General features: G+C 49.0%; 1 protein-coding gene across 1 annotated transcript in view; it reads left to right on the top strand.

Moving 5' to 3' along the window:
- The first annotated feature begins 14,688 nt into the window (after window positions 1-14,688).
- Window positions 14,689-27,712, top strand: part of LOC146006934 (calcium-binding protein 2-like) — a 43,461-nt gene continuing 30,437 nt past the window's right edge. Inside the window, exon 1 of the mRNA XM_083145369.1 lies at window positions 14,689-14,949. Coding sequence (XP_083001495.1) covers window positions 14,704-14,949 — 246 coding nt within the window. The 5' untranslated portion in view covers window positions 14,689-14,703. The remainder of the gene's footprint in view (window positions 14,950-27,712) is intronic.

Here is a 27,712-nt window from a genome sequence, read left to right as displayed (position 1 = left end):
TACATCTGCCCCCCTGCAGTGCACATGGTTTTGTCCATCTAAGAAGGATTTTGTCAGAAAGAGTGAACTAGAATAAGGCCCCATGTCCCTTCTCACCACATGCCTCCCTGTGTCCACCCTGACCCCTTCCCACCACTTGCCTATGTGTGCCCCCGACTATGACCACCCTGTTGGGACTTACTTTAAATCAATGACTGCAGAAAAAGGTCCATCCCCAGGGCTGCTTCTAATTCCTGCTGTCTGCCACAGTCGGCTGAACAGCAGATGCTGATCACAAACAGTAATAAGAGCCAGTTTGAGCAACTTCAGACTCCTGGATTCACTGTCAAGCTGTGCATTTAGATGGACATCGATCAGCCTTCAGCAAGGGAAGTATTGCCTGTGGTCTCAGCCTCCAGAGGGGGCAGTATCGCAGTCAATAGCGTGTCACAGGGTGTTGGTGTCATAGACTATCTGCACCATGCATCTGCTGCCTCCGTGCTGTCTCCCTGGCTCCTCTCCAGCATCTCTCCCCAGTGTATGTAATGTGATGACATCACACGCATTATGGAGAACCCGGAGAAATGGAGGGAGGCAGAGACCAGCACAGGTAAGGCTGCTGCGGCAGCTGCTTCCCCTCCTGTCCCAGCTCGCCCTGCCTGTCCATTATGTACACAGCAACCAATAGGCTCAGTGTACAATAATTGTTAACAATGGGAGCGCAACATCGTGATGAGTGCCATTGATGACCCAGGACCCCAGACCAAGGGACCTACCTACGGGCTCAAGATAGGTAAGTATCAGTGTGTTTGTGTAATGTATATATTAAACATTTATTTTTCTGGGTTGTCAGTGTGTTTATTTAACTATTTCTTGTACTGTAGAACTATAAGTCCCAGCATGCGGGGGAGGCTTGCTGGAACTCATAGTTCTCACAGTATAAGACAAGAGTTTATTATTCTATTTTTTACACTACAATCAGCTCGATTCCCACCACCCAGGGGCATCGAGGACAGCACCAGGCTTCAGTCTGGTCAGGTAAGTCCTGGAGGGGGGGTCCCCATTATTGGGGGGGGGTCCCCACTCCCCCAGGACCCCTGGCAAGGCTGACTGGTCGGTAGGGTTAATGCTTTGGCCACGGGACCTTATATAATAAGTGTCCCCCGGCTGTGGCATTACCCTGCTGGCTGGTTGGGCCTGGGGCTGGTTCTTAAAAAACGGGGGACCCCTAGTCATTTTGTGTCAAAACAGTGGATGAAAAAAAAACGGGTCTGAAACGGGTAGGACCCTGCTTTATTACCGTTTAGAAATACCAGTTCAATAGAACCGGTAAATTCACTCTGCACCTTTCAGACTGCACAAATTACCATTTTAAAATGGTAAAAAAAAACGGCAAAATAACGGGTAAAAAGTGCGGTCTGAAAGGGGCATAACAGTAGTTGCTGTAATCACCCCCACTAGCAATGAGTTCCAGAATATTACTGCTCTGATGGTGAAGAATCCTCTCCTTAATTCAGTACAGAATATCTTTTCCTCGAGCATCAGTACATGCGCGTGTGTTCTTAGTATAGGCCTGTTACTGAACAAATCATCTCCCAGTTCCATATGATTCCCAATCCTGTACTTTAAAATACTAATCATATTACCTCTCAACCTGTTTCTCCAGTGAAAACATTTTCAGCCTGGTTAACCTATCTTTGTATTCTAGTGATTCGAGACCTTTTACTAGCTAAGTCGCCCTTCTCAGTACTCTGTATACAATTCATTTATGTCCTTTTTAAGGTGCAGTGCTCATAACTGAATACAGTATTCAAGTGTGGTCTCACCAATGCCTTGTAATAAACGTACCATCGGCAATCTTTATGCCATAACACTTTAATAACTTATCTAAACTTATCTAACTTAACACTACAAATAAAGAGACAGACACAAGTGCTGGCGTTTCAAATAATGAATGTCAAATTTATTAATTGACAACTATATATATTAATCTATAGAAGAGGGTGGCGGCCCTAAAGAACGGTCATAGAGAAAAGAGGGGTAAGATGACATCACACCATTCACACATCATTGGTGTTCAACTCTCCCACGCTACCCACTCGGGCAAGTGGTGCATCCCACCCCTGTCCAAGGGGCATGGGCTACAAGCGTATCATTGACGGGAGAGCACACCCCACTATCCTCATAACACTTCATTTGAACAAGGACCGTTCTTTACCGCCGCCAAGAAAGGATAGAAAAATAGGGAGGGAGGGTGGGGAAAATCGGACCAGAGTGCAGATCACCTGACTCTCTGGCTATTCCTACACAGGAAACTCCTCCCTACTCCCTAATTGGCTATAGCCGCAGCATCATAGCCTAAACACAAACTACAACCAAAGTGCAGGCATCTCAGACTCCTTCGGTAGTTTATGTTACCTCCAGCTTATTCAGCCATCGGTTTTCTTAAACGTACCATCGGCAATCTTTATGCCATAACACTTTAATAACTTATCTAAACTTATCTAACTTAACACTACAAATAAAGAGACAGACACAAGTGCTGGCGTTTCAAATAATGAATGTCAAATTTATTAATTGACAACTATATATATTAATCTATAGAAGAGGGTGGCGGCCCTAAAGAACGGTCATAGAGAAAAGAGGGGTAAGATGACATCACACCATTCACACATCATTGGTGTTCAACTCTCCCACGCTACCCACTCGGGCAAGTGGTGCATCCCACCCCTGTCCAAGGGGCATGGGCTACAAGCGTATCATTGACGGGAGAGCGCACGCCACTATCCTCATAACACTTCATTTGAACAAGGACCGTTCTTTACCGCCACAAGCCAAGCCTTAGGCTGCAGCACCGCCACCCTAAACGCTCAGCACTTACTAAACAACAACACATCAACTAAAAACTTCTAAACAAATCGTCCAGGAATATGGCCATTCCCTCAGGACTCAGATGGACACTGTCCGGCCTATACAGGGAACCCCGCTTATAGGTGATGGAGTCATGCCTGATGACCCCCCCCCTATTAGCCAACAGGTATCGCTGCACCGCAGCATTGACCTTCCTCCGTGCGCTATCTAAGCGGGGCCCTGACCTAGCATTCCTCCAGACTCGCCTAGGAATCATTGAGGACCAAATCAGTTGGCAGCAGGGGAGCGCCTGAGCCACAATATGCAGGTCTCTGATGATAATCGACCGCAGTTCTAAGGCGGTGCATTGGCCTAGATCGTTTCCGCCCAGGTGCAAAATTAGCACCTCAGGGACTCCAAAGTCCCGCACCGACCTTAGCAACAGACCCTGTAGCGCTCCCCAGCGCATGCCTCGCACACCCAACCATCGCACATTCTGAGCTTTCACTCGCATACTGTCATTCAAACTGCCACATGCCCTCGATGCCCAATGGACAAAAGAGTGTCCCATCACCCACACCGTCTTGGAGTCCCTGCGACCTGAAAGATGTAAACAGGTTAGGACACATGCCATCAAAATCACACCTCACTTGACAGACCAACCACACTGGAGAAGGCAAAGATAAAGTAAACCGTAACCGACCAGACCTTGAGGCACACTGCACAGAAAACCCCCGGAGTAAACTAACCAGGACGCCATGTCAGATTGGAATTAAGCCGAATTGTGCCCCCGGGGGAAAGTGGACCACCTCAAGACTCCCGCTAAAGTGAGACGAGTACTTATGCGTCCAGTCGATTACGGTCTTGCAGATGGAGAGACAGACCAGGCCGAATGTATCTGCGGAACGCTGCCGAGCGCCATCGACCCAGAGACTGTATCTCTGCGTCGGATTGACCCCCAGCAGCAGCAGATGTGGCCGCCCCGATCCGAAAGGAGTGTGTGCCAAACTCCCTTGGATCCAGGCCAAGAGATCCCAGGGCACGTCGCAAAACATGGCAGAACTGGTACTTTGTCAATGAAGAGCCGTCTGCATGCATTAACCATGCCCCGGGGCGGTCAGGACGCAGCAGGGCGTAGGCGCTTGCCATCGCCACTGGGCAAATCCCTTCCACCGGGCACGGTTGCAATGACAGCCATTGGCCTCTCCCAGTCTGATCCGTCTTGGAACGTCTTACCCGGCACCAAACCAAATCGCCCTGTATCAATACATCCTCTAACAACAGAGGAGAAGGTCGATGCCTCGATGGGGCTACCAGCTCGCCGACCCTGAAAGCTCCATGGAATGCCATGGCATATGCCAAGCGAAACAGTCGGACCTCATACTCAGAGTGACATACATCCCAAACTGCCCCCAATAAGGGAGGCAGCAGGGACACGTCAATGGGCCTTCTGCTATCTGGAGCCACAGGGGAAGCGCGCCGCCAGCCCCTCAGGGCCCGAGACACAAGAAAAGACCGACCGGGGTCCGATCTCCCATACAGCGATGAGAAGAACGACACGCCGGCCAACAGCCGTCTCACGGCTGACACAGTCCGCCCTCCGGAGTACAAACTCCACACAAACGCCAGCATGGCGTCGCCAGGGGCCTTACCTTGTTGTGACGCGGACATTCTGAATTGTTCCCATTCCAGCCAGCCAGCTTGGTAACAACGCAGCGTCCTGGGAGCAATAGCCCGCATGGCTAGTTCCTCCATGCCGGCCTGATGACCTGCCAAACATAAGGAGGACACGGCTCACCAACCAAATCCGCTCCCGGAGCTAGGGACCGGAACCTAGCCCAGTCACGCCTGGACAGGGCGTCGGCCACCGAGTTGTCCACCCCGGGAACGTGCCTGGCCACAAAATGCAGGTTAAGCCGCAGACAAACCAATACAAGGCGAGAGAGCAAGCGCACAACAGGCAGAGAAGAAGAGCTCTGTCTGTTGATGGCCTGCACCACCCCCAGGTTATCACACCAGAAGGTGATGCAGGCATCACGTAGGCGGTCGCCCCACAGTTCCAGGGCCACCACAATAGGGAACAGCTCCAGCAGAAGCATGTTCCTGGTGAGCCCTTCCAGAGCCCATTCCTCCGGCCAGGTCTCAGCGCACCAAGAGCCGTGCAGGAAGGCTCCAAAGCCGACTCCCCCCGCCGCATCGGTGTATAGCTGCAAGTCCCCGCTGTACCGCGGAGGGCTAGGCCACAGCAACACACCGTTAAAGTCGCGGAGGAAAACTTCCCAAACTCTAAGATCCCGTTTGAGTTCCGCATTCAAGCGGACGAAGAATTGAGGCCTATTTGGACCTGCCATGGCCAGTTCCAGTTTTCGACAGAAAACCCTCCCCATGGGGATGACCCGGCAGGAGAAGTGAAACAGGCCCAGCAGGGACTGTAGCTGGCGTACCCGGAGTTTGCCGGAGGCCAGGGACTGGGTGATCGCCCCTTGCAGCCGTGCAAGCTTATCAAGGGGCAACCTGCAGCACCCGGCCCGCGTGTCAATCTCGATGCCCAAGAATGAAAGGCACTCAGTCGGCCCCTCCGTCTTGTCCGCCGCGACTGGGACTCCGAAATGTAAGAACAGCTGCTGCATTGCGTTCAGGAGAGCCCCGCAACGCGGGGAATCAGCCGGGCCTACGCACAGGAAGTCGTCCAGATAATGGGCGACCCCCGGCTCGCCCGTATACTCCGTGACGCACCAATGCAGGAAGCTGCTAAAACACTCGAAATATGCGCAGGACACGGAGCAGCCCATAGGCAAGCAACGGTCTACATAATAACCGGAAGGCAGCCTAAACCCCATGAACCTAAAGGATTCCGGGTGCAGGGGCAGCAGTCGGAATGCCGACTCAATGTCAACCTTGCCTAGCAGGGCCCGCCCCCCGAAGCCGCGCACAATAGCCAGAGCCTCCTCAAAGGATTGGTACCGTACGTGACACAACTCCATAGGAATTGCATCATTCACGGACAATCCAGGTGGGTGGGACAGATGCTGTATCAAGCGAAACTTGCCTGTCTCTTTCTTGGGGACCACTCCAATAGGTGACAGCACCAAACCCTGAACCGGAGGTTCAGGAAATGGCCCCACCATCCTGCCCAAGTTTACCTCCTTCTCGACCTTCTCCAGGACGACCTGAGGCATGTCGATTGCTGACTTCAGGTTTCTCGGAGACCCGGACGCCACCTCCCCTTGAATGGGGAGGAGGAATCCTTGCGAGAAACCCGCGGCCAGAAACCGCGCTTCCTCCCGGAGGGGATAACGCCCCAGCCAACTGGCTAGGCGGTCGCCCCTCACTGGAGACGGGGCCTTACTGAGGAGGAGCAGGGGCTGGGTTGGCCCCGGCATTTTGCCTGGGCGCCCCCCCAGCCTGCTTGCCACGCGTGCACTCCTTAACCGGGTGTCCTCCCCAGCACTTTGAGCATTGGTGACGAAACTTACAGCGGGAACCCGCTGCGCATCCTGCCCCGTTGTAAGCGAAACATCTGCCCGCCGACTGCCCCCCTCCAGAGCCCCCACGAAAGGACGAGGGGGCCCTGCGCGGGGCTGACGCAGGTGTAGGGGCCGCCGGAGCCGGGGTGGCGGAGGTCGAAACCGACGGTTTCTTACCCATCCACACCTCGACATCCTTAGCGCCAAGGACCATGATCTCACAACCCGACTGCTTCCGTCGGAATTGCTCGTCATAAGCCCGCCAGACGTTCTCGCCGTCGTCCATATACATGGCGTGCATCATATGGATGTATCTAATAACATTCATATGCTCCTGGGGTCTGGTCTCCAAGTAGCATGCAGCAAACATGAACAGCCCCACTTGCCATCTCTGATACGTGCAGTAGGCCGCCTCGCCAATCCCCCCTTTACGCTTCGCCTCGCGATAGTCCTTCTCATCTTGCGCAGTCATGGTAAAGAAGCTGACGTATCTGCCCTCCCTTATCCTATCCCTTACGCTGCGCCTGAGGCCTCTTAGTACTGCCGTTTTCTCGCAGTGGACCACCTGCCCCCTAGGGAACAACGGGGAGCCCGAGTCGCCACTGGAGGACTGCGAGCGCCTCCGGTGTCTCCTAGAGCGTCTACGCCTGTGCCTGGATCTGCGTCCCCCCTCCTCGCCGGAGGTCACCGACTCTGACCCCGAGGAGGAGGATGTACGGGAATACCTGCGCCTGCGCTTCTTGCGTGCTCTGGCTGACCCACCTGACACAGCTCCCGCTGTAGCCGCACCTGCTGTTCCGGAAGGACCAGCCACCTCTGACGGCCCGGCAATGGCCCCTTCTGCCTGGTGCTGCGACGGTGTCGGCAAGACTGTGTCCCTTGGTGGTGTGGAAGCCATCCTCGCGAAAGGCGTGCCCAGAGCTGCCAGCACGTGCGCCGCAGGGTCCCGGTTAGAAAGAACAGAAGGGAGGACAGCAGTAGATTGATTCCCAGGCCCTGACTGTACAGGTTGCTGACCCGCCCGCGGCGTCAGCATCGCTACCAGCTGCCGCACCACCGCCATATCCACCTCTGTGGAGGGTGGCTGCGCAACTCCAGGGGACACTGTCTCTGCAGCCGTGGCTGAAATAGCCTGCGCTGCCTGTGAGAGCCTGACGCGCTGGGATAGCAAGCGCGCCCTAGAGAGCCACCCGCTCCTTGCCCTCCTTAAGGGAGTCATGGGGGACCCCGTGGAGGGGTGGCCCTGCGTGGGCAAAGTAGGCTGGGCAGGCTGGGCAGCAGAATCCCTGGGCTGTGTCCCAGAACCCGCAGCTCGCGTCCGGCGGCCATCTTGGACAGGCGCGGATGCACCTGTGCCTGCTGCTGCGGGACCCTGGGACCGCGTGCGCCTGCCCCGCTGACTACCTCCGCCGGGGGTGCCTCCGCTACCCCGGGCGGGAGCGCTACTCGCTCTGTTAGCTTGCGGCCTGGCGCCGCGCGCCACCGCGTCATCAGCCGATGACGCGGACCTCGCGCCCCGCCGCAGTGTACCCGCTCTCGCCGCCGCTCTGCCTCCCCGCCCGGCCTGCGTGACGCTGGCCGTTGGGGGAGCAGAGGGGGAGCCGGGCTGTGCAAAACGGGAGGGAGGGTGGATGGTTCTCCGCGGGCGCGGCATGGCTAGGCCGGGCAGCAGCAGCGCTACACTATCTGGCCCAAATCCCCCAAGGAGCAGCTGGAATGAAAGAGAGAGAGAGGTAGGTGCAAAAGGAAATGATAGAGAAGTATGCTTGACAGCAGAGGAATAAGTAGCGATGAAAGAGGAATATGTACAGGAGAGAGTCTGAAACCAACCTGCTCCTTGGAAAATCGGACCAGAGTGCAGATCACCTGACTCTCTGGCTATTCCTACACAGGAAACTCCTCCCTACTCCCTAATTGGCTATAGCCGCAGCATCATAGCCTAAACACAAACTACAACCAAAGTGCAGGCATCTCAGACTCCTTCGGTAGTTTATGTTACCTCCAGCTTATTCAGCCATCGGTTTTCTAGAGGCACCATCACATTGGTATCCCTTGAATCCATTCCCCTTTTAATGCATGCCAGTGTCCGTTCTGCTTTTGCTGCTGCACTTGAGCAGTATGCACTAATACCCAATTTTTCATCTATGATGACCCCCAAGTCCTTCTCTACAGCAGAATTCCCTATAATAACTCCATTTAGCCTATAAGTAGCTTGTTCATTTTTGTTCCCATAATGATTACTATACATTTATCAACGTTAAACTGCATTTTCCAGCTTTCCGCCCACCTTTCCAGTTTAATGAAGTCACTTTGTAGTGTATCCACATCTTCTCCTGAGTTAATTTACTTAAGGTGCCCATACACGTTACAATTATTGCATACAATGTTGTATACAATATCGCATCTCATCGATTTTCGGTTTTGCGATGAGATGAGATCTAGTACAAAAAGTGTGTGCAGCACATACTTTTTGTACTAGATCTCATCTCATCGCAAAACCGAGATGAGATGCGATATTGTATACAATATTGTATGCAATAATTGTAACGTGTATGGGCACCTTTACTCAATTTAGTGTCGCCTGCACATATTGCAATTTTACTCACACTGGGGCAGATGTATTAAGCCTGGAGAAGAGATAAACTGGAGTCTGGAGATAAAGTGGAAGGATATAATGCACCAGCCAATCAGCTGTGTTTGAAATATGACAGTTGGGAGCTGATTGTCTGGTGCATTATATCCTTCCACTTTATCTTTTCGACAAGCTTAATACATCTGCCCCTATGTCACTAATAAATAAATATTATTTTAAATTCTGGAGTTAGGTTTCCTTTTTACAGGCATTCTATTACTTCTGGGAACATACATTCATTGACAAAGGAAACAGTAACAATAGGTACCAGCTGTGGTGAGGTGTTAAGCTTCATGTTATTGTGTGCTGCTTAACTTCTTCAGGGATGAGGGTAGTTGATATATTCGTGATCAGATATCAATATAGGTTTGTGTGTTTTGACACTGCCAAAGTTCCACAATCAAGCACATATCTCAGATTTTCAGAATCATATGTATCAGAGTTATAGTATATCTCCTGTAGTGGATGTTTGCACACAGGCTAAGTAAACTGAGGACATGTCAAAGCATCCAGAGGCTATGTAGTTAGCATATGGTAGGATGATGCACATCTTTACAAACAGATCACCTGCAGAAAGTACATACCTTCCAACTTGTAGGGAGACAGAGCAGGGATGCGCGCCTAAGGCGTGCCGAAAATTTAGTGGGCGTGGCCTACTTAAAGGGTCGTGTTCTATACTTGCGGTTCCCCCACGAGGCCACGCCCCCCATTTTGACGCTATGGGGGCATGACCCAATGGCTCTGTGAGCCTCTAGTTATGCCCCCAGCACCCTGGCTGCGGGAATAGACGCTGTGCGCATGCGCACAGCGTTTATTCCCCCCTGCTCAGCAGCCGACAGGGGGGACTCCTAACAGCCCCCCCTCGCCACGGGACACTGCCAGCCAGGGACGCGGGAATGTCCCCAAAAACCGGGACATTCCCACGGTAATCAGGACTGTTGGGAGGTATGCAAGTATAGGGTTAGGGCAAATGCATGTGTATACAACTATACATGTGGGCTAATCAGTATTTATATTATAGGCAACTGACTTCCATTCAGTTCTCCCAAACCATAATATTTTATTGTGATTGGGATTTTTTTTTTAATTATTTATTGGAGACAATTATTAAGAAAAAGTTTTGAGGAATCTGCGTGTATATACTTTTATTACTGCTGCCATCTACTGTTATGTGAAATGATAACATGTTGCATGATTAAGCAACATGATACTGACATCTGTGGGAAATGTAATAGGATGAGAGATTCAGAAAGTGAGAGATTTGGTAAGAAATCTCCAGGTTTTTTTAAAGCGGCAATCATTTACACTGCAAAACCAGACTGATTTTGCAGTGTAAATGATTGCCGCTTTAAAAAAAACTGCAGAACGGCCGGTTACCACCCGCCTACTTCCTGTTACTCACCTAGGGAAGGAAAAAAAGTAGCAGGATTTCATTTCTGGACGGAGTCGCACTTGCGTACCATGGGCCGTATGTCTGTTTTCAAACTCAGCCTGTGACATGGCAGGCAGGAGCTGATTGGCTGGTTGTTTATCACTCTCCATTTTATCACCTTTCAAGGCTTAGTACATCTCGCCCTTAGTGAGCTACAGGTCTTATAATGGTTTAGTTGCATACCTCCCAACTGTCTCAAATTTCACGGGACGGTTCCACCCTAGGCAGGCAGTGTCCCGTTTTGGAGGGCACACAGCGCCTATTCCAGAAGACACAAGGGCGGTGGGCGTGGCCAGCAGCTCACAGACCCGCTGGCCATGCCCCCATAGTGGCAAAAAATGGGGCGTTGACCTCGTGGGGGGTGAAAACACGCCCCCTGACCTGATTTCGGGCACACACTGATATATGTAGTTGCCAAATCAAGCTGTTCCGTATATCCTAGAGCCTTTTTTTTTGTAAGGCGTTTTTTCCATTTGCATTTTCCACTAGAAGATACAGTACATAATCTAAATATAATCCACTTAGTAGCTTGAAAACCAAAAAGTGAATGAAAAAAAGAAATATAGGGAAATCCGGGGGAGATAACATTGGCCCTTATTCAAGTTCGTGCGGTACGGCCCGCGTGCGGCCGTACCGCCGATGTTTTAACACTGCACATGCGCAGAGGTGAATCTGCGCATGTGCAGCCCCCTTCGCCGCAGACGGATTTCGTCCGCCGCAAAGGGGGCGGATAGGGGCGTGAGAGGCATCATGCCCTCATTTCCCTATGTGTACGCCCCGCGTTTCATGGGCGTTCCCATGCAAACGCGGGGCGTATGCATGGTAATGAGGGCATGACGCCACTCATGGGGGCGGAAAGCTGACGTCGCCGGATGTCAGCTTTCAGCCCCCATACAAGCTACCACACGGACGATTGTCCGTGTGGTCTTAGCTTGCGGGAGCTGCCGCGGCGTGCGGACCTGCCTTCGATGGTCGACGACCATCGAATGCAGGGGGCAGCTCCCACCATGGTGGAGGCGTAGCCTCCACCATTTTAATGCGGATCGCCAGCCGTCCGTGTACGGACGGCCGTGGCGATCCGTCTGGTGGGCGGCCCTTGGTTTGTGCGGTCGGAGCCCCGTGTGCGGCTCTGACCGCACCAACCAGAATAAGGGCCATTGTGTGGGATTGTCTCCACTGCTTTACTTCATTTGTTTATTTCAAAGTGGATTAATTTGATTACAAAATTTCTAGGATGTTTAAATGATGTTATAGTATAGGGAAGCAGTGGTAAAGTATCTGCAAAGTATGTAGTCAATCCCAAGGAGCAAATGAGGCCTGGTTTTTCAGAAAGTTGTTTTCTGCCGCCCGTAAGAACAGGGTTGCCAACCCTCCCGGAATGGCCGGGAGGGTCCCAGAAATCGGGTCTCCCTCCCGGCCCCCCCGGAAAGGGGGGCAACCCTCCAGCATATCCCCCCATCACCCGCAAACCCCCACCCGGCGGGGGGTCCGCGGGTCAAATGACATGATCGCATCATTTTAGCCCCGCCCCCTGCAGTGCAATGACTGAAATACCAACATTGCACTGCGGGGGCTAAAATCGCATGTTTGCCATAGCCACGCCCCCAATAGAGCAGCCCGCATGTGGCTCTACCCCCGAACCGCCCTTTCCCCTCCCGGTGATGACCCCGCCCCCCAACTTCAGTGAGCTGACTGGCTGCCCTCACCTGGAGAGGGCAGCGTAAAAGTCGGCAACTATGCGTAAGAACTGATAGAAGAGACACAGACCGGCTCACTGGGCCATGTTGTCAGAGGCTAGCAAGCAAGTTAATGCCAACCTGGCAAATGCAATGAATTAGAAATGAATCCAGGAAGAACAGCAATTGCCTCCAGAAAGTGCAGAGGGACCTGTGATGGTTGCAGAGCCGGCCCTAGGCATAGGCAAACTAGGCCATTGCCTAGGGCATTTGGGATGCCTAGGGGCACCAGCAGCTTCTGCTGATTAAAATGATATGCAGCATGCCTATATTCTGTGTGTGAGTGAGGCTGTATCTGCATATGAAATAGTGTATTCATGGAAATTACTGTAACATAGCATTCTGTATGCAGGTACAGCCACAGTCGCACACAGAATATATTCATGCCACATATCATTTTAATCATCGGAAGCTCCTTGTGTGTCCTGGTCACATAACAATGCAAATAAGATGAATTTTCAGCAAAAGAGGCACCCAACGTTAGCAGAACTGGCCAGGAGCTGCATGGCCTATTGAGGCAAGATGTATGAGGAAACATCTGTATCCAAGCAGAGGCAGAGGTCACAGTGTTAGCAGCTGTGCGAGTGCTGTCTGCGGGTGGGTTGGTTGTGCAATAGTGTTCGGCATATGTATAAGGGGCATTATGTGTGTCATGTATAAATGCATTAATAATGTGCGACATGTGTAAACGGCATTATGTGTGTCGTGTATAAGGGCATTAATAATATGCAACATATGTGTAATAGGCATTATGGGTGTCATGTGTATAAGGGCATTAATAATGTGCAACATGTGTAAGGGGCATTATGTGTATGAAGGGCATTAATAAAGGTTGGCATAATGTGTAAGGGGCATTATGGTTATAAGGACATTCAAAATGTGTGTCATGTGTAAGGGGCATTACTGTGTAGTATTAGGGGTGCCAAGAGAAAGGGGTAGAGGGTACAAATTACCCAGGCCAAAGTCTGATGGAAGGGAAAAGTGGGGGCCCCGGGCCCTCTCCCCTTAAATGACAGCAGCAGCTCTTCTCCTCTGCCCAGCACACACTGCTTTGTGCTGGGTTGCAGTGTGGCCATGGAGGTGCTTAAAATACAATATTTTCTCAGGATTTTTTTCTAAGGGTATAATGTGAATAATGTGAGGAGTAATGTATATAAGGTAAAGTGGTACTACTGTGTGATGAACGTGAATAAGGGACACCATCGCATGATATAATGTGAATAAAGTTTCACTAGTGTGCAGCATAGAACACAACCCTGTTTGGGCCGCACACCGAATGTGTGCACTGTTTCTATTTAAAATATATCGGGTAGGAGCACCAAAATGAAGACTGCTATGAAGAGGGTTGATGGTGCTGGGAAAGGGGAGCAGGGTCAGAGGCGAAACTAGTGGCGGTGCTAGGGGGCACCAGACAAAATCTTGCCTAGGGCGTCATTTAGGCTAGGGCCGGCTCTGGATGGTTGATTCAAGCGTGGATGAATTACACACTGAAGGGGGTGAGGAATCGGAGGATGCAGAGGATACCTTGCCTCTGTAAAGCCAGTTTGTGCAAGGAGAGATAGATTAATCGTGTGGCAGACCCTGTCCCTGAAATGATTGGTTTGTTAAAGTGTGCATGTCCTATTTATACAACATAAGGGCCCAAGAACAGTTACATCTTGCACCTCTTATCTTTGCATTACAGTATGTGCTCTTTGGGGCCTTTTTTATAAAAAAAAAAAAACTGCCATCCTGTCTGCCGCTGCAGTACCACTCCTAGATGGGCCAGGTGTTTGCGCCGCCGCACACTTGTGTCGCTTAGCATAGTCATCCAGCTACCTCGGTGCAACCTACTGGCCTAAAAACAATATTGTGAAGTGTTCAGAATAGACTGGAAATGAGTGAAAATGAATGTGATTGAGGTTAATATAGCGTAGGAGCAAAAAAAAACATTTTTGCTGTTTTTATGATTCATTTATTTTTTAAAATACAGATAAAAAAACAAAACCCGAAAAGTGTCCGGTGCACATACAGATCCAAAACCAAAACCCGAAAAGGGTGGTTTTGAAAAAACCTTATATACTGTAGTCAATACGTTTAGTTCACTTCGGTCTTTTTTTAAAGTGCAATAATGTACAGGAGATTAGGAGAGTCTGGGCGATTTCACAGCTATTGTTCCTTATCTGTTCCTTGTTAGAAGCCGAGGCTTGTTACTTGTTCATAATTAAAGAGACACATGATCTTTTAATTACCATTGTTGTGCTAGAATTTTTTTTAAAAACCAAGCTTTGGGGATTCCACTGAAAGACCGTATCAATTTATCATTTTTGAAAGTATAATGCCAACTGTTGATTCAGATGTTTACTACTGTAGTATAAATACAACTATTACGTAAATGTATATTGTTCTTGAAATTTCCAGCACTGGATGTCACAGACTAGTTGGTAATTACTCCGTGGCATACATAATACATGGGAAGGTTTCATCTTCTGAAATAAAATACTTGAACGGGATAGAACACAATTGTGTGGTAGGGGGCGGACTGGATGTCCTTTGTTGATTTCTGTTATATGAAAACGGGGAGAGAGAGAGAGACAAGAGTCAGTTCTGCATGAAAGACAGCAAAGTATGTTTTTCTTTCTCAGAGAAACTCAGCGATCTCGTAGCGAGAGTAACGATACCAGGGCTGAGAGTCCAAGTGCGAAAGTTTCCCGAAAAAAGATCATGAAATCAAAGTCCAAGGGCAGATCCGGAGACAATGGTGGAGAAAGTCAGACAGAAAGAGAAGAGACAGTGCCTGCCGGGGAAGAAAGGATCCCTATCCCTGAGACAAATGCGCTACGCTTTCTAAGAGAGCGCCTAAGAGGCAACAAGGTAAGAGAAAGACCTTTTAAACGCTCAACGGTTACAATTTTGATGCCAGCAGCATCCCATATGGATTTATTAACAAATTCCAGGAAAAATATTTGCAGGTTGTATATATACACCTTGCTGTACAGCGTATCCATATCTAGATTTACGTTAGTCTTGCGGCCCCTTTATGCCAGGTAACGCAGAAAGGGAACAAACGCGCTTAACCTGAGTACAGTAACAAACATCTTTCCGGGACAGCCCACATCTTGCTTCAAATCTTTCCGTGTGTATGCACCTTTGATTTACAGTTGCTGTCACCTGTGTTAAACTAGTTAATTGATAAGAAAGGTGTTTCAGCGCAGGTGATTACTATCGTAAATTAAGAAAAAGGTCCAGGAATAGCGCATTTTGTCCTGAAATGGGTCATGTTGGAGTTAGTTAATATAATATAGGGCTTGCTCATCACTGGAGACAACAGGGCCCTTAAAAGTATCATTTCATCTTGCCATGATAAGGAAGAACTTTTCAGTTATGGTATAATTGATAGACAATGTCTAGGTCAACAGTCACCTTATGCAAAATGCGTCGACCATGCCCAAGTTGACCTTAAGCCTGCGTCAACCGTCTGTCAATGCCGACATATGGTAAGTTAACCATTTCCAGGTGCCACTAATGGTCGCCAGTGACTGTCGGCCTACACATTGTTGACTCAGGGACCGGATACTGAAGTTTTATGGGCTAGTCAGCAATTATTTAATGGCAGGACAGTTACACCAATAAGCATTTATTTATCCTGGTGAATGCTGACACATGATCGCAGCAGCGAAAGTTTCCACTGTTAGGTTCCCCAGCAGTATTCCTGTGCACGCGTGACAGGCATAAAAGAAGAGCCAGAGGTTGCGGAGAGATCTGAAGAGATTGTTCTATGAACTGCAGTACCTCAGCTTTTGTGCTAAATAGCTCTGCTACTTGAGGCTGTGTACACACGGGGGCGATATTGTGTAATATCGGGGGCAATATGGTCGCTGAGCGACCATATTGCCCGCGATGGGAGTGTACACCGGCGATATATCGCCGGGTGCGCGCTCCCGTTTTCTCCCCCGTAGTGATCACTGGTCGCAGGAACGTGCTCCTGCGACCAGCAGATTTCCACTGCTGGGCTCCCCCCGGCAGTTTCTTTTTCATCAGCGACCATCTCTGGTCGCTGATGCAAACGGGACACTGAGCGATATATCACGAGCGATATATCTCTCAGCGATATATCTACCCGTGTGTACGGGGCTTAAGAGTCTGCTATCTATGAATATCAGGTGGTAAAGATTTAATGACAGAGCCAGATGTATCAAGCTTCAAAAAGTGATAAAATGGAGAGTGATAAACAGCTGCCAATCAGCTCCTAACTGCCATGTTGCATATTGGTTCTGAAATATGACAGTTAGGAGCTGATTGTCTGGTTGTTTATCCCTATGCCCCTTAAAAAGACATGGACCCATTTGTAGGTACACTTTTTTATAGGGGTATGGATCATTAGGTCTACAAAAAGATGGTCAACAAGCATTGGGTCAACACCATTAGGTCGACATGCTGAAAGATCGACATGGGTCTAGGTCGACAGGTCATTAGGTCGACACAAGCATTAGGTCGACATGGGCAAGGTCGACAGTCAAAAGGTCAACATGGGGTTTTTCACTGTTTGATGTCGACCTTATAACCTGTCGCCCTAGACCCATGTCAACCTTTCAGCATGTCAACCTAATGGTGCCGACCCAATACTTGTCGACCTAATGCTTGTGGTCCTACTGACCATATACATAGGTGTGCGCAGCACATTTTATTAGGGGGTACACCACCTATTAGACATCTCTATTGGTGCGTACACACGGGGGCGATTTTGTACAATATCGCGGGAAATATGATCGCTAAGCGACCATATTGCCCACGATGGGAGTGTGCACCGGCGATATATCGCCTGGTGCGCGCTCCCATTTTTACCATTGTAGTGATCGCTGGTCGCAGGAACATGCTCCTGCGACCAGCTGATTACCTCTGCGGCTCCCCCGGCAGTTTCTTTTTCATCAGCGACCATCTCTGGTCGCTGATGAAAAGGAGAAACTGAGCAATATATCTCCCCGTGTGTACAGGGCTTTACACCGCCAATTGGGTGTGTCTAACATTGCCAATCAGTCGTGTCTACCATCATCTATTGGCACTCACTACAATATAAAACATCTCTCAGCCACACCATAATCTCCTGCCTATTTCAGTTTTAATCTACTAATTACTCTGTGTAACAGTACATGCAAATAAATTCAAAAACATATATGGATGACGCAGGTATGTAGTGATATGACAATGCAAAACACACAATTGATTGATGGGCGCTTCTTTTAATAGAATACAGTTCTAAAAAGTAAAAGTCTTTGGTAAAAGGTATTGCTGGTATTGCTAGTGGCAGGGAGGTTCATAAGGGTGGGCACAGCATTAGGGGGTACTGGAACAAGAAAAAATGTATGATACAGCGTTAGGTTTCTAACAAAGGAAATTTATTACAAGTAGGTTAAGAACCATTCAATAAAATGTCATACAATATATATTTCATATGAGAATTCTCATGAAAAAATAACACATAATAAACATGTATGTAATAAACATGTATATATTAAAAAAGGTAGTTAAAAAATGGGGGGTGATTCCAGCTGGTGCTCAGATTTGTTGGAGAGAGACACTTTATATCCCAAATGACACCATTGGATGTATAATTACCAGATACTGTACAGCAGATGTCCTTGATTGAGGAGGGGTTGGAATAAAGTTCCTAGTTTTGAGTGGTGCAGTTTTTGTGGTATATACCTATACCCAACTTGAGATACTGCAGAGTGTGGTCTTGGTGAAGGAATCCAAAGTGATGGTATTCACTGGTCCAGATGGGGTCCATCCGGACCAGTGAATACCATCACTTTGGATTCCTTTTCTGAATAATTTTGATAACGGATATTTGGATAAGGGATACTCAACCTGTACCTAGTTTGTTTCATCACGGTTTCCTATTGTAAAGCACAATGCCGTTTTCTGCGCTATATAAGAAACTGTAAATAAATAGGGGTGCCCCATATTTTGGCAACTAGCACTGTGCCCAAACAGCCAGCAGAGTATTACCACAGCCGGGGGGAAACTATTTACAAGTTCAAAGCAAAACAGTGTAAGCGGCGCTTTAAGGTCCTTAAAGCGCCGCTTACACTGTTTTGCTTTGATTGTTGTCCATCCCAAGGGTTGAGTATCCCTTATAAGCGGCAGCTGGGACTATAATTGGTGCCCTGCGCTTGGTTATAATATTTGACTATATTTATAAGTTCCTCTGGCCAAAGCATTATACCTCCTCGACTGTTCAGCTCAGGCAGGGACACTTTGGGAGTGGGTACCCCCCCACCACTGGACTTATACGGCACACTTAGCAGCACCCCATAAATTTATACAGCATACTTCACAGCAACCCATGAACTATATGACACACACTTGGCTCACCCCAGGAATTATGCGTCACACATGCGGGCACCCCTGAGCTGATACAGCACCCATGGAATTATACGGCACAGATGGCGGCACCCCTGACCTGATACAGCACACATGGAATTATATGGCACAGGTGGCGGCACCCCTGGACTGATACGGCACACATGGCGGCACACATGGAATTATACGGCAGACATGGCGACATTCCTGCAGCAGAAAAAGAAAAACTTTTATTCTTTTAATAAAAATAAAAGAGCAGCACACCTGGAATTATATACGGCAGACTTAACAACACCCCATGAATTATACAGCACACTTGGATCACCCCTGGACTGATACAGTACATTTTACAGCCCTTGCAGTAAAAAGAAAAAATAAACACTATTTTTTCTTTTCATTAAAAAAAGGGCAACTCCCCTGGTCTAATACGGGACACATGGGGGCACCCCTGGAATTATACGACACACATGCGGGCACCCCTGACCTGATACAGTAAACATGGAATTATATGGCACAGATGGCGGCACCCCTGGACTGATACGGCACACATGGTGGCACACATGGAATTATACGGCAGAAATGGCGACACTCCTGCAGTAGAAAAAGTAAAACTTTTATTCTTTTAATAAAAAAAAAGAGCAGCACACTTGGAGTTATATACAGCAGACTTAGCAACACCCCATGAATTATACAGCCCTTGCAGTAAAAATGAAAGGGCACCTCCCCTGGTCTGTTACGGGACACATGGGGGCACCCCTGGAATTATATGGCACACATTCGGGCACCCCAGGACTGATACAGGACACATGGGGGCACCCCTGGAATTATATGGCACACATGCGGGCACCCCTGGACTGGTATGGGACACATGCGGGCACCCCTGGACTGATATAGGACACATGGGGGCACCCATAGAATTATACGGTACACATGGGGGCACCCATGGAATTATACGGCACACATGCGGGCATCCCTGGACTGATATAGGACACATGGGGGCACACATAGAATTATACGGTACACATGGGGGCAGGGACTGGCTGGCACATTTTAGCCTGGGGGGCAAGACCAGAGCACTGGCCCATAAGTAACAGCGCATTGCAGGTTTTTCATTTAAAAAATATGTATTAATAAAAGAAAAGATTAGGCCTGGAGTTGATTATATCAACTCCAGACATCACAAGCTGCTCTCCTGCATAAATAAAGAACAGGACACCACCGGCTGCTCCCTTGCGTAAAGAACAGGACACCACAGGCTGCTCCCATGTGTAAAGACAGGACACCACAGGCTGCTCCCTTGCGTAAAGATCAGGACACCACAGGCTGCTCCCTTGTGTAAAGAACAGGATACCACAGGCTGCTCCATTGAGTAAAGAACATTACACCACAGACTGCTCCCTTGCGTAAAGAACAAGATACCACAGGCTGCTCTCTTGTGTAAAGAACAGGACACCACAGGCTGCTCCCTTGCGTAAAGATCAGGACACCACAGGCTGCTCCCTTGCGTAAAGAACAGGATACCACAGGCTGCTCCATTGCGTAAAGAACATTACACCACAGACTGCTCCCTTGTGTAAAGAACAAGACACCACAGGCTGCTCTCTTGTGTAAAGAACAGGACACCACAGGCTGCTCCCTTGCGTAAAGAACAGGACACCACAGGCTGCTCGCTTGCGTAAAGAACAGGACACCACAGGCTGCTCCCTTGCATAAAGAACAGGACACCCCAGGCTGCTCCCTTGCGTAAAGAACAGGACACCACAGGCTGCTCCCTTGCCTCTAAAAGACCCCTCTTTCCAGGGCTGCAGCAGCTGTATAAATCTTGTAGCTACTGTGGGAGGGAAGGAAGATGTGAGCACAAAGGCTGCTAGCTTGTCTGCAGTCTGCACCCAGCAGTCAGCTCAGCTAGCCAGTGACCATTTTGTCAGCGTCTCCCCCAGCTCAGCCCGATAATCCCCGCCCCCTCCACGGAGCTCCATGAAGCCCCGCCCCCTTCACTGAGCCCAGCTAAGCCCCGCCCCCTCACAGAGCCCTCCTAAGCGTCTGCACACAGCAGTGAGCTGAGCACGCAGCGGCCGCATCCTGACACTAACAGCCAGGGAGGCAGGCAGAAGATCCTTCCCGGCTGTCAGGCATGCGCAGCACAAGCGGCCCTTGTGCCGCATATATGTACTGGCCCGGGGGGCATATGGCACCCTGGCCCAGCCCGCCCCTGAATGGGGGTACCCATGGAATTATACGGCACACATGCAGGCACCCCTGGACTGATACGGGACACATGGGGGCACCCATGGAATTATACGGCACACATGCGGGCACCCCTGGACTTATACGGGACACTGGGCAGCTCTGCAGTAAAAATATTATTTTTTTCAGAGTGCCCCTTGTCCCCCACAGTAATGCCATATAGCAGCCCCCCTAGTAGTGCACAGAATAGTACCCTTAGAAGTTCCCCCTTCGTTTATTCCACAGTAGTTCTCCCTGAGTAGTTGTTCCCTGGCTGCTCAGTAGTTCCCCCTTAGTAATTGGACACTGGCCACTCAGTAGTTCCCCCTTTAGTTTGTCCCCCCTCCAGCAGCCCCTTTAGCCTATTTAGTTTATTTATTCTAGTTTAGTGTGTCACCCCCCCCCCCCCACTTGCAGCCCCCATGTGTGTGCACATTACACATTATGCCCCTTTCACATTATGCCCACATGGTAGTTGTGCCTATTACACATTATGCTCACACGGTAGTTCTGCCCACTACACATTATGCCCACAAATAAGCACATACCTCCCAACTGTCCCGCTAAACGTGGGACCGTCCAGGTTTTTGGAGATGTTCCCGTGTCCCGCCCAGGGCCCCCATTGTCCCGCGTGGGGGGGCAGTTTGGAGTAGTCCCCCCCCAGTCTGAAGAGACTAGATGCATGCGCACAGCGTCTATTCAGCTTTGCAGAGCATCAAAAAAAACTGGAGCGGGGCCTCAGAGCGCGTCATGCGCAAGGCCACACCCCCCTTTTCGGGCTCGTTGTGCGTGTGTCCCGATTCTGTGAAACAAAAAGTTGGGAGGTATGTAAGCAGTGCCCCTTACACATTATGTTTTGACCACATATTTTGTGTAATTTAATCCTATAGTATGCCCAAGGTATCTGCCTTGCCTGGTACCTTGTGTGGGTGGAATTTATAAATGTGAAAGTGGTACACAAAATGTCTGCACCAACCCTGCATCATGCTTATTGTGCTTTCTAGGTTCTGTTTGGTTTTTATTTTTCTGTGTGATTTTCCTAATGTTGTAATGCTAAATGTTTTGTATAATGTACTGTGTTTTTGATGTCCATTTTTGACTATTGTTATTATTCACCTTTGAGCTTAATTGCTGAATCCACAACGTTTGACTATTTTTCCGAGAGCTCTGTCATAGTAAAACTGATGTTGAGACAGTATTACTGATATAAGGCACGCTGTAATGGCTGTGATGGGAAACACTACTGTATGTATAATGGGTGCAAAGTGTGCGGATTCGGCATGAAAAGCCGGCGGTCGGGATCCCGGCGTTCAAAATCCCGACGCCGGAATCCCGAACGCCGAAATCCCGACAAGGGGGGACGTGGATCGCACCCATTGCGGGCTCGCTGCGCTCGCCGCGCAGCGGGCCCGGTGCCTCGCTACGCTCGGCACACTAATTTATTCTCCCTCCGAGGGTGTCGTGGACACCCACGGGGGGAGAAAGTGTCGGGATTTCGGCGTTCGGGATTCCGGCGTCGGGATTTTGAACACCGGGATCCCGACCGCCGTAATTTAAACTGCATCCCAAAGTGTGCAATGCACAAGGGCCCCTGAGTACACATCCTACTCACCTCTCCATTAATCTGGTGCCGGCAGCACAGTATCAAAAATCACAGGGAAATTGACCGCCATGGCCATTTTCCAGTGATTTGCGCATGGGCAATAGATGTGTCCTCGGGAATGCAGCGTGAGCGCCATGTTCCCGGAGACTTGTGCATTTGAAATATACTCTGTAACAATACCATAGTCTACTCCACTGCCCACTGGCCGACACCTCTTTGACTAGATGTATCAAGCTTCAAAAAGTTATCAAATTGAGAGTGATAAACAGCCAGCCAATCAGCTCCTACTTGTCATGTTAAAAGCTGGGATTGAAAAATGATTGGCTGGTTGTTTATCACTCTTTTATCACTTTTTGAAGCTTGATACATCTGGGCCTTAAAGTGCCCCTGATGGGAAGCAGTGGGCTACCTGCTATGGGCTGGCTGGAAATTAGAATGAAATAGAGAACATTATACACGTGAGAGATCTTGATGCTGTACTTATTGTACTATAATACCACATGAGCCATCAGGTTCGTATAGTATATGTGTGTAAACCTGGCTCTGGTACTAGCCATTGTCTTCCCAGCCATTGACCTCACCGCACATCACTAGAGTAGAAAAACTATAAATTCCAATGATCTGCAGGAGAAAGGCCTTAAATGATGTTAGAATTCTTTGTCGTCTTAACTGACTTGGGGCAGGATGCACGATACTCTGCCGCCAGTTACCGGCCCTCTCCACCAGCTACCACAACAATACTAATCACATATGCTCTAACATATGCAATTAGTATAGCAATGGGAAGCTCTATAGCAAAGAGCTGCCCTTTGTGAAGCAGCCGGCGGAGGGTGAGCTGGTCCCCGGTGGCTCACCCCCCCCCCCCCCCCCCCCTCCTTTCCCAACTGCTGCTGATAACCCTGACAACAGGGGGTTTTACCGCATTTTTCCTTTAGTACATACTGCCCTTGATCTGTAGTAAAAAAAAAAGAATTTGCCGTTTTCCATCTTGATGCTGCACTATCATCTCTTGCATTATGGGGACTTCTGCCATTAGAAACATTACAAAGGTGGCACTTTGTGGCCACTACATTGCCAATTCTACCTCAACCCCCACAGAGGTGAATAGGAAACTCAGTGATGTTGACCTACAATAACCCTTGGACAGGCTTGCCTACCCTCCCGGAATGGCCAGGAGGCTCCCAAAAATCGGTTCCACATCCCCCCCAGGAAGGTGAGAAAGTCTCTCGGTTGCTGGCCAGAGCCTGCACACCCTCCTTCCCTGTTGATTGCATAACTGCAAATTGCGGGTCCGCTGAAAGGGGCGGGGCTAAAATCATGTGATAGTGGCCTTTTGGGACATTTAAGCCCCACCCCCTCTCTGTGAATCACAGAATTATATGCCATAGGGCGGGGCCAAGTGATGTCAGCCTTGTCCCCTGACAATGTTGCCTCTCGGAGCTTTCTCCCGAAGAGGTGAAAATAAAAGTAGGCAAGTATGCTCTTGGGTTCAGCTCAGCAGAACAGTGCAGTGTCACATTGGTGAGAATTGAATTCCCCTGTATAATGGGGTATTTGAAGTTTTAGGGATTTTGCAATAACCCCCAAAACAGTCTAAGCTCTGGTTGAAGCAGGACATCTGCTAACTATAGCAAAGATACAGGTTAACATGTTGCTGCTGGAGATGACCCAAAAAATGTAAAGGTGCCCATATTGTGTGATTTGGCCACTTTTCACTAAATTCCGATGGATTGGGCCAGAAAGTGGGTGAAAACTGGTTCAAATTGCATGTGCTTGACATCCAATCCTATCTGATGTGCGTTCCCGTGTGCATCAGGTCCGAAGGCAGACGTGCTGCGTGTAAGGTAACTTGGATGCATACTTGCCTACCTGCCTACCTGACCCTCTCCATGCGGGAGGAAATGCTCTGTTTCTGGACTTCCCTGGTAATGTATGATTGCCAGCACCTGTGGGGAGCTAGGTAAAGGTGTTTCACTACAGGTGAGGGCAATTATACATTACAGGAGCAGAGCATTTTCTCCCGCATGGAGAGGGTCAGGTAGGCAAGTATGCTTGGATGTGCAGCTGTCAGTGCTTTTAAGCGCCTGGGATGTATTGCGTCTGATTTCACTTGAACTTCCCTATGCGAGCCCGTTATGACAGCATTTTAGTCAGATCTGACTTTCTTTTAAAGTCTGATCTGTTTTGAGTCACTGTCCAATCGGACGAAAATGGCCTGGGATTCGCACTGTCAGGACCTTCCGACAATCGGAATATCCCCCTTAGGGGCTCATTCTGAGGCTGTAAATATCATCGCTGTAGCATCCATGTGTGTGTTTTTTGCCAGTAATGCTCCTGCAACTTTATGAAACTATCTGCGTTTCCAAGGACTGAGACACCCACTTTGAGCATCTTCAGGCTTTCAAATACCATTTGGTGCTATTTTAGACGCAACATCGGTGCTGACAATTTTACTGAATGCAAGCTATGATTTGTGTTATCATTGTGTTTGGTCTCAGTTTTCTGAAAACTTCTTACAACATTCAAGGAGTTTAAGAGGCAGTGTGGTGAGGCAGTGACTAGCACGGCAGAGCCCCAAAACTGATGTCATGGGTCCCATTCTGGCTCCAGTCCTGCAATATCTGTGTGGAGAAGACGCATGTTCTCCCTGTTTATGAGTGGGGTTCCTGTGGGAGTTCCATTTTCCTCCCACACATCGAATACTTATGGATGGACCAGATGTATTAAACTTCGCAGAGTGATAAAATGGAGAGTGATAAACCGCCAGCCAATCAGCTCCTACCTGTCATATTACAGGCTGGGTTTGAAAAATGACAACTAGGAGCTGATTGGCTGGCGGTTTATCACTCTCCACTTTATCACTTCTTGAAGCTTGATACACCTGGCCCTTAGTGTTCCCTTTATTGTTCTGACAATATGATTCTTTGATGTCCTCTTTACGGTACTGTGTAATATGTCAGCATTTTGCTAAACGCTGATTCTAAATAAATATTTTTTCCGATTAAATGGACCATCCTTCTAAACACAAGTACAAAAGCTAACAACAGCATAACATATGTAGTTCTTACATGACATACTTCATTTTATGATTTTATTCATGTTTTGTAGAATCATTTCCTATAGACTGTTTCTGTAGCACTTTGCCCTATGCTCCCTCCACTCACACACTGCCCTCTCCCACAATCATACAGCCAGTGGATTCTGTCCCCGCTATCCCCCTCCCCAGTTGTCCCCCTCACACAGTGTTTTAGATCGGATTAGATTGCAAAGGATTAGTAGATTAGAAAATAGAAATATTTCTTTAATTCCCTCAGAAATCACTGAGGTTTTGAATGCTGTCTCTATGACTGCCCTTTGTGTTCTGCATGTGCCTTCCTGCTACAGGCTGCCAGTCTTTCGCACACAGTGATCTCTTCATCTTCTCTTTCTACATGTACAGCACAAAATGGTGTCCATTAAACACAGCAATCTGATACTGTGCATATGTGTGTGTGTGTGTGTGTGTGTGGGGGGGGGGGGGGTGTATATATATATGTATCATACTTGCCGGCTTTTCTTCACTCCTCTCAGGGAGAAGCCCGGAGAGGAGACCCGATAGTAGTATGTCAGGGAGGCGGGGCAAGGCGGACGTAATCAAGCCCCCCCACACATGAAAGTCAATCAACACAATATGTGGGTCCGTGGATTGGGGGAGGTGCTAAAATGATGCAAAATTGTGTGATTCGCATCATTTTAGCCCCACCCCGCGAAACCTGGTAATTAGTGCAGCATGGAGGGGGGGTGCGGGGCCGCCTGGCCAATGCGGGAGGATTGCGGGGGCTGCCTGACCAATGCAAGAGGATTGCCCACCTTCCAGGGGGGCCAGGAAGGGGGCCCAATTTTCAGGAGCCTCCCGGCAATTCCGGGAGGGTAGGCAAGCCTGATACACACATATATATATATATATATATATATATATATTTTCTTATGTTCTTATATGTGCATCTGTTATCTTACTGCACCACTTCTCTTATTACATCTATGCCCCCTCTTTGTTTGCCTAGTGTTCTGCTAGTGTTCATTCTAGCACTTTGCACCTTTCAAAATCGTTGCAGTTCCTCTTTCCTGCCTGGGGTGTCGCGCCCTACTTTGGTGCTTCTAATACAGTCTGGTCTGTATTGTGCTAGAAACACAATAACAAACAGCAACACCTTAGGCAGGAAAGAGGAACTGCATGGGTTTTTAAAGGTGCAGGGTGCTAGTGTAAACACTAGTTCTGTGCTTAGTAGGCCTCAACTCTAAACTCACTACTGATCGCCTCCCTTTTCACCCTTTTCCGTGTCTACACACATCTCACCCATATACATTACTCATCCATTTGATGCATACTTGCCTAACCTCCAGAATGGTTGGAAGGTACTAAAAATGGGGTGGCCCTCCTGGCCCCAGGGAAAGATGGGCAAGTGCCTTGCATGCCCCAACACCCCGCACCACCCCCCTCCTTCCACCCACTTACAAGGCACACATGGGCAAGCCCAGGGCGACCCAGGCATACTGAATCGCATCATTGTAGCCCCGCCCCGTACTATACAGTGCCTGTTTTACATAGCCACACCCACAATCCGCCCACCATAATGCCAGTCACACCCCCAATACAGATACCAGGCTTCCTCCTCCCGCAGGAGGGAGTAGCAACATCAGTAAATATGATTGATACCTTCATTGGGGCTCTATGGTATTAGCAAGTCTATCATATCAACCAATCCGATTCTCGTTATCATTTTCTAGAATGTACTAAACAATAGGAAGGATCTAATTGGTTTATATACACATAAAATTCTCCATTGTTTTCTTTTGAAGGTTTGCTACATCTCCACCTATGTTATCTAACCACCTCTTTGTCTCTTCGTTCTGTGTCAAACAGGCAGACATTTTTCCAGCCACCTCATTTTTAAGTGCTTTTAAGATTTTCAAGTTTTTGTCCCGAATATCGACATAGTCTACGCGGACACTGTATCAGTGTACTGCGTCCCCACGCATGGCTTAGCTGTGCCCAGCACATTATTATAGTCTTCCCCCGCGCCGTAGTGGATGGTAGGGCATAAAATACCACCTGTCGGCACGTCGACTCAAAGTGATAAACTTGTGTCAACCTTTTGACTTTCAACCTTCTCATTGTCAACCTAATGCTTGTGACCTCCCAACCCTGTCCACCCTAGTCATGTTGACCTATTCCATGTGTCGACTTAAGCCACATCAACCTACAATAGTCAACCAAACGTATGTCGACCTAATATAGATCAACTTAATGATCGTATCCCTTGTGTCTGTCAGTCCCCTGCTCCCTCTACCGCCTCGCAGCACAGACGCTGTCCCCCGCAGCGTCCCCAGCAGCGGGGGACACAGACGTGTCCCCCGCAGCGTCCCCAGCCCCCCTGCTCCCACCTCTGTAGCCCCCCCCCCCCC

Source organism: Crinia signifera, chromosome 6 (genome assembly GCF_055691185.1).
Source record: "Crinia signifera chromosome 6, ASM5569118v1, whole genome shotgun sequence".
Lineage (NCBI taxonomy): Eukaryota > Metazoa > Chordata > Amphibia > Anura > Myobatrachidae > Crinia > Crinia signifera.
Note: the sequence above shows the minus strand (reverse complement) of the source record. Positions and strands in the feature narration are given on the sequence as shown.